The sequence below is a fragment of the Hylaeus volcanicus genome, chromosome 5 (assembly GCF_026283585.1).
Source record: "Hylaeus volcanicus isolate JK05 chromosome 5, UHH_iyHylVolc1.0_haploid, whole genome shotgun sequence".
Taxonomy (NCBI): domain Eukaryota; kingdom Metazoa; phylum Arthropoda; class Insecta; order Hymenoptera; family Colletidae; genus Hylaeus; species Hylaeus volcanicus.
The window spans coordinates 24065771-24080236 of NC_071980.1; the positions used below are offsets into that span (position 1 = coordinate 24065771).

Genomic DNA, 14466 nt, shown 5'->3' on the forward strand with positions numbered 1-14466 from the left:
CACGTCTCTCGCGCAATGAATTGTATCGAAGGAAAACTTTTTCGAATCTCATACTCCTCAACAAATTATCCTTCTGCGTTGCTTCATTCACGCAATTTGTGGTTATTAACAAAGTCGCTGTCTTCGATTATTCACATTTTCATAAGTTAATGTACCAGATCTGGATTTATTTATGGATCGATCTGCGAATATCCATTTTGTTTCTACAATTATGTGATTTCTTAATATCTCGTGTTTGTCTAACGCACAGTCTTCGTTGTTACCTACTTACTTGACATATCAGTGCTACAAGTTCAAAGTTTATCCGTACAAGATCGATAGTAACGCTAAAAAAAAAGAGGTTCGCAAGAAAACTGTCGATACGTCGCCAAGTAAATCTTCTTTTTCGACACGTTTTTCTGAAAACGGAGTTCCGAGACTTTGACAAGCTAAGAATAATTATCATCGCCTAGTAGCAGCTAGTTTGTTTTTCAGCTCTGCTGGTGTCACGGTTCGCGTTATCGTTACGCAGTTGCTCTTAAAGGTGCCCGCGTGTGCGCCGTGAAAAAAATTATTCATTGCCAACGATTGCATCCGTTCGCGCTTCTTAGATCGCGCGAGAGGAAGAAAAAAGATTGCAAGCGTTCGAGATGTAAATAAAGTAGCGGAAAAGCTTCGCAGGCAGTTACTATTATAAAATTGGTGATTCACGGAATGAGGTCACGTTTCTGCTAGGTAGTCTTGCGTCGAACTTGTATTAATCTTCGGCCAGTCGCTGTTCCTGACCCCGCCGGTGCTAGCACGCGACAAAATACCGCGGAAGAAAGGAAGCATTCAGGGCGAGCGGTTAATGCAATTAAACAAATCAAATCTAATCAGCCGTGAACGTTGTGACTTGCGTAACGTGGACCTCCAGTAATAGTGAACACCCTGGAGCGGTGAATACGAGGGACGGGCGGTTGCCAAATTTTCTCGGATCACTTGGGATCGAGCTTGATCGACCTGGTCGAGCACTTGAGTGTATCGACAAGTGAAACCGACGTGGACGACTGTAGAGAAGTGTGGCGGGGCTGCAATTACGAGGCCCGTGGTCATCAATGAATGCGTAGCGATAAACGCGCGCTCGTAAATTTTAATTCGTGCGACCTAGCTCGCGACCCGTGGACGTTTAGTCGAGTCGGTGATGTAATTAGTCCTGTACGTAGCGTACATCGTCAGTACATCGTGTTCACTGAGCCGAGCACAGAGTTACAACGGTGTGCCGAACTGGTCGTACGTCGGAAGTGCGGTTGTTGCTGTCTTCGCCTGTCCACGGTGTTCGATAAGAATACCGACATCTCGTGATTTTTCTCACGCGAAACCACTGGACGAACATTTTCCGATCGCGCTCCCGCGGTTTTTCTTTTCACCCTCGACGCTGCGCGTAATATAGCAGAAGATATGGCCAAGGGACGAACGAAACGAAAGGAGTCGAGGAAGATAGCGTGTTGCGGGTGTACATCCAGCAGGAACAGCGACACTTTATGTAAATATTCATTCGTTGTTGCACGATTATTCCTTGCGATTGGCGTTGCTTGAATAAACTTCCTGGAGTTGTTCGAGATTACTGATAGGATTGTTGAATCAAAGTTCTATGTTCTGTTCGTGACGATATCGATGGAGAAGCGTTGGTCCGTTAAAGAATAGGATTCGGAGAAACTAGGTAACGCTTCAGAGGTACTGGCATGTGGGATACCTGAGAATATCTATTATGCGATCGGAATTTTGGCAAATAGTATCTGTCACGTGGGTTTCTGTGATAATATAGAGCGTAGGATTGTACGAGTATTTACATTTCTCGTTCCAAACAGAACTTCATGCCTTGTCAATTCTATCTTTAAATATATTTTTACAGTATCGTAAACGTACGATATTTCAGAGTAGGTGGAGTATTAAGGTGAGGTTTAGTGGACAAAATAAGTCATTGTCTGAAACGTGTATTTTGAAAACTAAATTTAAATTTGTTATTGTTGTTTGTTAATCTGTAACCTATGATAGCTTTAAAAAAATATGGGTGACGTATGGATCAAAAGAGCGTTCAGTTCGTCTATAGCATGAAAAGGAACAAGATACTCTTGATCTGTATGGGCGTGGTTCGTTAGACGAAAAAATAAGTCATCTTCTGGAATGTGTATTTTGAGAACTAATTATCGCAGTACTAGAATTTAAAAGTTAATAATAGCAAATAAACTTCAATAGTTCTTTCAGAATTAAAACACAAAGATTTTTAATATATTAGGTAAATATTAGATATAGTTAAGGGTAGTTTATACATATTTCCGTCTATTATGGATTTTTCTCAAATTATTACTTTTTGCATTTATATCACACTAAGAAACGTTTCGAAAGATAAATTCTCAGTGAACATCGCGAATGTATAGAAAAGCTCTTTGTACGATAATTATCATGGTACACACAAAGTGATAACCGATGTTTCCAAAGCGATAATGAAAGGCCACGCGACTTTGTTGTTACACGCGTGAACGTGTTAACTGTAGTTAAATATTCATTCCAGACGGGTTCTTGTGAAAGCATTTGTGTACGTGCATTTGCAAGTACATGCACGGTGAATCTCTGAAACCTATTCAGAAAAGTAGTTAAAAATTTGTATATGATTAATTAAATGTTTTAATCAGTGGAAACAGTTCAATTATATAAAAATCGAAATTCATACGTTTCTTATTTGAACGATTGAGTAACGTCATTAAACATAAGGTCGGAGTATACACAGGCGCACGAACACCTGGAAATCATATGTTTCATGATTGGAAAGATGGTGCAGTAGCAACGAATAGGTATCATGATTATAGTACGCGAGGTTTCGTATCGTTTACTAGAAACAGTAGTACTACTAGCAATTTTATTAATCGAAGGATTTTCTTTAAAATATTTTTATTTATATTAAAATAATTTAAGTTGTTTTATTTTATTATTAGTAAGGTGTTTCAAGTTAAGGATAATTCAAGTTCAAAGGGCGAATCTACCCTTCAAAATTTCAGCCTTGTTATCTTGAAATTATTCGAGGAACTAGGAAGTTTTTTAATAAATTCATCGTGGTCTTTGACGGACAATTATATAGGGTCTTATTTTCTGACAAAACAGAAAACGGAAATGCGAAACACACCTGTGAATACATGAGAGGTATATCTCCTTATCTTCGTAACTATTGCCGCATGCGTGCGTTACACATGTACGATTGTACCCATTGCTGTTCGAAGGCGATCATTCCAATTAATCTTCTTTTGTTTTTAAAGTTCACAAAACGTGCCGACTACCTTTTAAGTGAAAATCAAACCCGTGCAATTTTGAGGTTCGAACTCTCGCACCCTGTCTAGCTTCTCCCAGTAATAGGCCCAATATCCCCTTAAACATTCCATTCGAAACAATTCGAATCCTTTTGCGTGCCTGCGCACAGCACATACCGATGTCCTCTTCGGCTCATAAACCTAAATACCCGCGCAGAATTAGACGCATATTTACGTTTCTGTCGCTATACAAGTGCCACGCGACATTGCAGTCAAAGACGAATTCGAAGTCGTTAACGGGAAATCGCATATCGTTCGCCGTTTTCGCGGTGCGCAGTGGGTCATCTGTGGAAAACTGGTTGCAGTTTCCGTTTGAAAATAAGTTCCTCGTACGTGACTTTATGAACGTAGGAAGTGCATTGATATTCGCGTCGCGGAACGATACCGGGCGGCCCATATTGAAACGATTATCTCGGGACGAGGCCTAATGCAGCGACGGAACGTGTCGAAAGTACCAGGCCCATAAAACGACGGAGAAGAGAAACGGAGCGGTTGGTCGTCTCGCTTAATTGGGCGACAGAAGGAACGTGACTGTGATCCTCGCTCGTGACATAACAACGAGACGGACATGAATGACATAAGACGCGAACGATGATATCGCGATGATCGCCGTTTGGAGGGGCGACGATCAAGGCCGGCTAGTTAACGTTACAGCGGAGAAAAAAGAACAATTTTGCTCGATACGTGTTCTTCTCATTGGTTCTTGGGATCTAACGTCTATTACCAGAGACCAGTCGCGCGTTATGCGAGTTTCCACATGGCGACGAGCACTGGCGCCAGGCATATGACAGTTTAAAGGGCAGTTATCGCGGCCAAAATTGAAGAATTTCTTTTCAATCTTAAGGCGATACAAGGTTTCATATTAATATATCTAAAGTTGCTTTCCATTTCACGTAATCGATTTTATTTCATATCTTCTAAAAACTTGGAAACATTTAACAAAAATGCGTGATGCTGTAATTATGCTCCGCAGTGTATAACTGAGTCGCGTATTTATACAAGAAAAAAAATAATACATCTTATTGCTATAAAAATCATCTAACCGCCAAAAACATAAAATTCTCCACGTGTTCGTAATAATTCGTTCAACCACGATACCTTCAAGAACTTTATTTCAAGCTTGTAGAAAAGATATCGACAACGAAGAGCCTACCGGCGCCGAACGACCCCGGTAGAGCAAGCATAACGTCTCTGCTCCGCGGTTCGATAGCTCAATGACGAATGGCGCCATTTCAAACGACGTGTTCCCCGTGCGAGAAAACTGTTGCCACTAATAACCGAGCGTAGATCCCCCTCGGCATAACGCGTCTGCGGCACGATTACTCGACGATAAACGTATATTACGATTGCAAAGCGTCGACCGACGTGACGCAGCGACTCGAACAAACGGATGATAGGTTCGCGCGAATCTCCCTTGCATCTGGTTAAAAGTGACGAACCCGTGCCACGATGCCCAGTCATCGCGATCGCGAACCAGTAGACAGCGTTTTCGTGAGCTTTCTCGCGGTGAGTGACGTTCGCTTTCCTTTATTTTCGAGTCTCCCGGTTCCATCAGCTCGCGTTGTTGCGCTAAAGTGACACGTGACACACGCGAAATCGCGAATTCGATTAACGCCGGTGCAGCGAGAAATAAATTAAGTGTCGCCGTCGATTACCAGGCGTTTCTGTACTATTCTAGTCTATGACGTTCTCGGTTAACTTACATTCAACAAGATTCGACGTGATTACACGGCTAGTTTTCCGAAGCGCGCGAGCGCTCTCGGGAAGATATAGGTCACTGGCTATGAGGTCAACTATTCGTAGTGGAAGCTGCTTAGAATGTGTGCTCAGAAATGCTTCGGGAAGGTGTCCTTGAACACCCGCTAAAATTAGAGATTTTGCGTTACAGTTTCTCCATGCGGTATCTTTACCGGCCAGTTGTTCGGTATTTATATTAATTTTAGATGCCGTCGATACCACGGTTCGCGGGCTCGAGATAACGAATGACATCATTTCCATGTTTACGAACTGCCTCTGAAATGTCACGAGTAGAACGGATGAAAGACGACCGTTGGCATTGCCATTCAGAAAGGAATCGGAGTGTGGTTGTATGGTTGGATTATTTCAAGGATAATCTCGCAGGAATTCGTCTATAGATCTATTTCATCTATCAGCTTACGTTGCTGTAACTTTTAGATGATCGATTACACCGATTCGTTTTGTCAGTTGGTTGGTTTTCGCGGAGTTGCGAACGTACGACGATAAATCTTTTGGATAAACGTCTTTCGAACGAATCGATCTCTGTTTATCGCTGCGAGGACGGAATGTTTCAAATTGGATGCAGAGAATAAGCTTTTGTTTTCTTTCAATGGGGATTTGGATATTATATTATTATCGTCTCTTGAACTTGAATATTACCCGATAAAAAAACCTGTGTTTAATTTTTTTTTAATGCTTGGTACCTGTTAGCGACTGCATGAAAGAGAATGAAATAAACGAATACTTGATTTTTGAAATAACAACGAGTTTTGTTAACACTTCATAAATATCGAACGATTTCATACAATTTGAAGGTGAAAGTTTGCGAATTTGACGCGTGCGGTTTCAGGAGAATACAAATATGACGAGTGTCGTGCGAACCTTGAGGAGGAAGCAACAAAAGGATACACTACAGAATGTCAAAGAAACTGTTTACTTTATTTCCTCACGCTTCGAAACGATCAAGCGATGTCAAAAGTAATCGTTAAACCCGAACTAAAGTGTAATTCGCTTCAAATAAGTTAAAATTTAATTACCAGAAAACGAAACAGTACAAATTTTTGCATTAATTTTAATCTAACACTAAACCTGAGTAGCACAGAAAAACGAAATAATTTTCATTCCAATTAGACCTAAATTGGTTTAGTTGCTATAATAACGCGAGCAATGAGTTTGTAGGCTGGTCGTTTATTAGATAATTGTGCTCTGCAATCTTGATATATCTGATGAGAAACGTTCGAGATTACACATTGTGATTGAGCAACCGTGTAGAGCTTTGTCAGTTGTGTGGAAAATACGGTGCCGATTGTACGTGTCCCTTTATGCGCTCAGTTTTTCCATTTCTTTCGTGGCGCACCTTACGCGCGTGAATTATTCGCAATCAGTTATAACGGATAGGTAAGCAACCTGTATTATCGCTGTACGTGGAAGCATTGTTCGATACCGTCAAGCTTTCAGCAAGTGTTAACCGGTTGGTTATCAGCGGTTTATACACGTGGATATACGTGCGCTACGTGCAAACAAGACCGAACAGTTTAAACATTATTCTAACGCAGTGGAGCCTTGATTATGCGAACAATTCGTGGTACACGCTGTTAGTGTAATCCAACGTTTCCGATAATGATTTTGTTTCTTCGTGTAGATTATTTAGTTTGAAGTTTAGTTTGATTATTCAACTTCGAAGCTTGAACTTCGTTTCAATTTTTCATCGTATTGTATGTTTTACTCATAAATAATCCGCTCTGATACGTCTCTTTTGATAAGACTAATCGAGGCCAGTTGTATCCGAATATGTATTATCAAAACATTTCACAGTCTTGAATTTTCTTGTCAAATTTTTAATATAGTCTTCAAAATCAGGAATCTAATCGTTACGTCAGACAGTGGTCTTCATCGTTATGTTAGACTCGCGAGTATCTGAAATAATTATTTAAACATTTGTACGACTTACGTGTTTCTCGGTCAACTGATAATCGTGAATGTTATCTGTTAACTGGGACACTCGAAGCCTTTCGATAGAGCTCAAACACTGCATTCTGAAAATACACTTTCTGCACTCATACAATTGGAATTCGTATTCATTTTTGTTGTTTTTAGCTCTCACAATAGCATCAGGATTGCGCTCACGCGGGCGGGAGTTTCTTAACAATCATCAGCGGGACGATATTATTTGGTTGTTATCGGTTTATGTCTCAGAGCGCCGAGTAAGGCTAAAAAATGACGTTCTTAAGAGGGAAAGCCACCTTGAACGCGCGGAAAATGAAAATCATAACTGTATTCATCATTTTTCTCGAAGACAATTAATAACTTAATAAAAGATCTGCTCCTAATGTTTATTATACACGTATCGAATAATAAAGAAAATAATGTTCAATGTCCAAATAAAAATAATTTTTTTATCATTCTATTTACATATAACAAGCTTTACCTAACAGATCTTCCATTAAGTCAATTGTCTTCGAATAAGAAAAAAAAAAAAATTGTTGAATACAGCTATGATTTTCACGAGTCCAAGGTGGCTTTCTCCTTTAAGTACATGATAACGCGACACTTAATCTCGCTTCTTTCGCTTGATTGGAATAGTTTCCATGGCAATGATTTCCCATTTATTTGCTGGCTCATACTCATTTATTTACATTGGTGCATATAATCTTTCACTTCGTTTACATTCTGTCCATGCGAGTTCAACCGTACTCTAGATTTATACATTCCTCCAGCTGGATTTTGCAAATTGCATTCGCGACAATTTCAGCGGTTATATAACGTTTCCTCTTTACAATGATCATAGGTGAAGATCCGATGCTTAGCGACCAACAGCAGTATCGATACATGACTGTTGACGATATGAAATCCATGGGGGATGACTCGATGCGTGTCAACGTGACAGACGACGAGAGGGATAATCGACATTCCGGAGGTGAGCTCAATTATTTACATAACTTACACGTAATTTCCATCGTAATTTACCGGCTGATGTATTTTTAATTTAACTCTCTAATACAACATGTTGACTTGCGATCTATTGCTATCTAAAATAATTTCTTTAGTATACCTGGCTTAACGCGTCACCATGATATCGGTACTGCATCGAATATACCGATGTTATAGCTTTCTATTTAAAAAGTTGAGGTAAGCTCGCACTCTTCGCCCCGCCTCTACCAACAGAAAAGCTATTTCCACCACGTTTCGACTCTCTTGAACAACAATTTCCAGAGTTTGACGACTTTTCTGTGAGCCATAGCGTTCGAATTCAAAATATACGAATTAACTCAATGTGATTCCGATTCTTTTACTAATAGAATAATGGGAAATATTATTCGTTTGATCTACTTCTTAAATAATTATTAGGTGTAGAAATTAAAACTTCGCCTATTTCAAGGGTGAACTTACCATAAGTTTTCGTTTTATATGTGATTTATAGCACCAACCATAACCGAGATGATTACAAAAGAGAGTTATCAACGTACGAACGCGGCCAACCTCAAACCAGATAATGTTGATATCAACAGGCACCCAGTACACGTCGGGTATGTATTCACGTATATCTTTACACGATATAGTAAACTTCACTTTTCTAACAGCAATCAGGAAATTGTATAATCTAGGGTAGGTTGTACTACTGATTTTTAAATAACTAATACTGTTCTACTATAAAATGTTTAGCAGAAATTGCACACCAATGTCTTTATCGTTATATCATTTAATTCTGCTTCGTTTTCGTAAACAACGTACAACTTACCCTATCGACAGTTATGTGTTTGAAAAGGTGTTCGAAATATCTGTGTTCTCTAAACACTTACAATCGAGTAAAAGCAAATTTGAATAATTGCTCTGCAGCACATTAGAATATTTTACATCTGGTTCTGATCTGCGGAGAATGTGTAGGTCATAATTTTTTTGGTCAAATTACTTTGGATCACTTCCATCAGTCTATGGATTCATCGAACTCTCTTTACAATTGAAAAAATTGTTTGCTCGCGAGCGTAACAGCGAATATTCAGCATTGCTCAACGATTTGACAATTGTTTGCGGAGTAAACGTGTATGCACGATGAATTCAAATGGACGTTCAATCGAAGACTTCTACTAACTGAGTTGTTACGACGAAGAACTATAGAAAACAATTTCTATGTCTGCATGGTTTGTTTTGACGTATAATAAAACCGCAACACTTGAATGATATAAAGATACAATACACGTGTGAAACGTGTACAGTCTAATAAGAGTTTCTACTTACGGTGGAAGTTCTATTCGAAACGTGATTCTGTTTGGCAAAGTTTGAATCTGCACGCTTGTAAAACAAACAATTCGTCGTTACATGTTATTGGATACTAGCACAAATTATTCCGATATTCCAGCTGTACAGGGTGTCTCGTATAAAGTGTTGCAAGTTGTTTTCTCAGAAATTAACGAAGATATAGATTTAATACTGCTACAGTTAAATGGCACAGGGGGACTAATCTTTTAGTGCAAGACACACTTTTGTTCAAGTCGAAATGCTATTCAGTTTTATAAGAGCTATTTAAATAATAAAAAATTAATACAAACTCTCATTGAAAAGAAATTGAGGAACCTAGAGAAAGATAGATATTAAAAAGGGTTAAATTTTTAGTGCGCAATGAAATTATTACAGTCTTATAAGAGCATACAACAGTAAAATTGAATTTAATTGTCACTTAATAATAGCAACACTAATCTGTATATATCTTCATTAGTTTCTAAGAAAACGATTCGTAACACTTTATACGGGACACATTGTGTAGTAATTGTATACAATCACTGAGATATATTTTTATGCTATCCGTGATTATGATTACGATAAGTCCGCGTATCGAACGAGAAATTCAATTGAACGGACGGAATGTAATTTTCAAGAGGATCCATATAATCAATATCGAGTCGAAAAAGTTGTTAAAAATGAAATTTGTCTATATATACAGAAAGTAATATTTATTGCACATTAATGCATTCAATTGTGGTTGAAAATTGTATATAATTAAAGGAGCACTAATACGGTGAACAACACGGAAGCACATAGCACGCAAGTGATAGCGTACCTAAAAGTATATAAGATAACGATAAAGTGTACATTACGAAACAATAATGTTGTGTATTATAGTGTGACACTGTGTGCGTTGGTGCAAGACTCCTGCTATAATTAACCCTTATAGATTATTGGCTGATAAGTAATAACGAAATGTGATACAGGATCATGGGAATTTACAATTACACGAGCTGTATAAAGTAAGCTTAAACTTTCTACCGTCTCGTCCACCGAAGTACCTTTCGAACTAACTTTTGGTTGGCTTCAAACAGTTTTTAAAACGATTATAGGGGTAACAAAAATTACGGTTACTTCTTAATATATTTACATACAGTAAAACGACCGAACAAGAATATATACTTTATTCGATTGTGTAATGTAAAATAAAATTGTAGTACGCCGATTAGACGAACAAGTTTTAATACTATAACGCAGTGAATCTGAATTCTGTAGACAGAAGTATCATCGCACAATCTAAGCCGATTTATGTTCGATTAGTTACCCGATAAAGTATTAAATACCGTGTTGCAAACAGCAGCGGCTACCTTATAACGGGGGATAAAACCTGTTACATAACCGGGTGTGTATTGAATGCGTAACAGCATAACTGTTACCGTTGCGACGGTGTCATGAAACGTTTCAAATGGAGCCAACGAGAACCAAATCAGTAACTACGTACTAATCAGTTATACTTCTGTTATACATCATATCTCTCACAGCAAGCTATTTTGATCTACTTTCTTTTCTCATTCTATTCAGAGTGTTTGGTTTGACGTTTACGTAATCGGTTAAGCAGCTAAACAAGAATCAATCGCTTGGTGCCCCATTTTACATCCTGTCTTGCCCGTAGCAGTTACTAGATCATATAGTAATAAGCATGTTGTTCGTGAAATATCTTTTTTGGGATGAACGATTCTTTGACGGTACAAGTAATCTGATTGGATACCATGCCCCTTACTAATACCGAACAGTATAGCGTAACAGTGAAGCTCTCGACTGAGAAACAGACACGGTCTGAATGTAATGACCTACTAAGCTGGAAAGAGTAAAGATGGAAATCTTGCAAAATAAAACTGGGAATTCTGATCGTCTGAGAACGATATTGTCATTTTTCATATCAACTTCCAGCATGATATTTAAAATTATTAGTTAAACTATTTTTCTATTCGATATTAAAATAATATTATATTATATATTATTACTTTTCGAATAAATCTCCAGAACGACATTCGACATTCTTATCGCAGTTTGTACTTTCTGTGTCACGGATTTGTACTATCGTGGATTTAGAAGAAGTCAAACGAATTATTCCGAATCACTGAAAGTCGCTTTGTCATTTCTGAGAAGTACAGTGATATTCTTGTGGTTTGCGCGTACAACAGACGCTCTCTTTGCGCTTAGTAGGACAGGATATTCATTGTACCAGGGAGACAATGATTCGGTCTGATCGCGAGTTAGCTTCTCGTCGAGCAGATCTACGATGTGTGACTTTCGAATGTTTTCCTCGTGCCTTTAACCACGTGACGGATTTCTTTACATCTATGCACGCAGCTTTATCTGAAAACGTGTAACGATTTTCCAAGCGCCACAGAATTTCTGTAAAACAATCGAGAAAGAGCGGTGTAAAGTGCACGTGAAACAGAAAAGCATGCGCATGAAATGAAATTTTTATCCATAATCATATCAGATTTTGTTCTGAGATCAGAGCGTCCCTAGAGTCCCTAAACACATCGCTGGCAGCGCTTGGTACCATGTCGAAAGGACAAGGAATGTGGAGGGACAGGTACAACATGCCCTTTTTACTATTTTCCCTTTATATGTTTAGGCGTTTCCGTGTACAGTAAGAATAGGACACGTATTCCTGTATGAAGTAAATTCTTCTTCTTCATTTTTTTTTCAATTGTTTAGCAAGTGTCTATGTCCAAGGATCATAGAATTTGAAGTGGTTTGCGTTTATCTGACTAAAAAATTGCACAGGCTAATCGCAAGCTGATAGTACGAATGTGTAGCACTCACCAATATAGGTACAAAGTTTTGGTAAATCTGTTGAAAGTCAACTCTTTCCGAGGTAGAAATAAAAAATGTTTGATTTTCAGGTGTGTATTTATTAATTCATTTTGGTTTATTTTTTTGATTGATAAATGCGTTCAAAGTTCGTGCAACAGATTTGTGATTAACCTGTATAATTTTTAGTCGACAATATTAATCAATCTCAATTGTTTTTCGTGTAATCAATAATCACCGTATGTGTATCGATTCCTACTCGAAGGTAATAGTCCAACCGTTATTTAATTAACTGTATTGTTAAGGACACACGTAAAACTTTATAAGCATTATATTAAGAAATTCAATTCCATATGAAAAAGTGCTCGATGAGTAACCTCGAGTATAATAGTAAAATGGATTTCAGTGGTGCGTGAAGTTAGGATAAACGGTATGTCAGATAAGATTTGTTCACCCCAGTTATTCAGAGTGATCTATTTTAATCTATAAATATATATTCTTTGAATTACATAGAATTGAAAAAAAAAAATACTTTTTCAAAATACTTTTCGAAAGAAAAACGTTTATATGTAGATTAAAATTGATCACTATGTGGCACTTAGTAAGTACAACATATTTAAAAAGACATAAAAAGTGCTCTTGTGACTATAGAGAAAGAATCGTTCGTCTTTTAGATAGCTTAACTGTGTTTGGACACATTTTTCTCATAGTGGCTGCTGCTCGTACAATTGTACCCGTTACATGACAAAGTTTGAGCTATTTTTTTTTTTGCATACATACGTACCGAAATCTGTCAATCGCCCGTTTATCGTCGAAAGAAACACCTGTTTCGTACTTGTCACGCGAAAAATTCACCTGACGAAATCTGCTGCAAATGGAGACAATCCATAACAGATTTCGGGCCGATCTGCTTTACGTTGCTGTCCTAACGTATGTCTTTTTTCCGTAGTATGTGAGTGATGTGGCCTCGTTGCGTCTCTACTATAATACATGATTATTATTGTTGTTCCCTGTTTTGTAGTTTTGTACAATAGAAAAGCGGCTTGCGTGTGATGATTGCGGGTTTTCGAAAGTCAAATGAAAAGCGACCATCACCATAGCACGGTACCACTTTCGAGAACGTTTTAAAGGAAGCTGCGCGTTGCGTGCGTGCGTGCTGACAAGTATTAGAAGTATTCGAAAATCTGTAAAAGTTGCGCTAGTTCAGAATCTCAACACCATTTAATGTCGTCATCTCTCATCACCATTTTTATGAACGAATGGATACTAACGCGTTTTTTGTTTTGTTCCCGATCCTCTGTTATTTTATTTGCGCTACTCGCAGAATTCCACAGTGGAGAAAGTAAGTGATCTTCTCTTGAATCTTAGCTTCTGTTACTTGCCGTATCGCTCTTCACTATTATTTATGTTAAATGTACATTTCCTTTATAGTTGCACAATGCCCATAGACGCTGATATTTAGTCATTTTAGACGGAACGTAGTGCACAGTGAATATATATACCAACAAAATTTCAAACAAACCTGGGAGAAAAAAAATTTCAAATCTTAATTAAAACTGCAAATGAGAAGTAACTATTTCAAATAATTTATTTCGAATTGTTATTTTCTATTGGATTATTCGAAAGTAGAAAATAATACCAATAATTTCAAATAATATTATTTCGGAAGTAGTCCAGGTCTGCCATCAACCTAATCAGATCTTCATCTTGATCTCATGCGCAAATTATGAAGGAACTTGTCAACGCAAATTGTTATTATTATTATTAACAAATTACATCCGAGTTTTTAAATTAAATCTTACTTAATTTTCTGAAAGGGAGTACAAAGCATTTAAGAATTTTATCTACAAGATGTGCTGGCAAATATTTACTACGGATCGTATTGTGTTACTTGATACTGAAAGTCATAATAGATTCCAAAAACACGATAAATATACATACAGGGTTACCATTGCATCACCTTCCTCAAGTAATCGTTATGGAATGTATTCGCGGTAGGTATTTTTAGATTACTCAATATAACGAAGGAAAAGAAGAACAGTCCGTCGAGAAGTATGCGAATACACTTGCGATTTGGCGCGTCATTTATGCAAATGGAAATCAAATACTGGATTATTTCAATATGGATGCGCTGTTTATATTCACTGTGCACACATCACACGCAACTTCTCTGTGAATAATTCCTAGGTTCATTGCGGAATTAAATCCGCCAGCACTCATCGTCATTATCGAGAATCGAATGGTTCTTCGAGTCCAATTCAGTCGAATTTAACGATTTTTTTTTTATGCTGTGCAGTGTTAATTTGTTTCATGCTTGCAGCCGTAAAATATCCACGCAGCGAATCCTTGACACAAGCCC

The 14466-nt window shown here is 37.9% G+C and overlaps 1 protein-coding gene across 1 annotated transcript in view; it reads left to right on the top strand.

Moving 5' to 3' along the window:
* Window positions 1–14466, top strand: part of LOC128876975 (ankyrin-2-like) — a 94024-nt gene that overhangs the window by 43073 nt on the left and 36485 nt on the right. The window contains exons 19-21 of the mRNA XM_054123848.1: window positions 7849–7977; window positions 8482–8587; window positions 11809–11886. Of these exons, the coding sequence (XP_053979823.1) occupies window positions 7849–7977; window positions 8482–8587; window positions 11809–11886 (313 nt within the window). The remainder of the gene's footprint in view (window positions 1–7848; window positions 7978–8481; window positions 8588–11808; window positions 11887–14466) is intronic.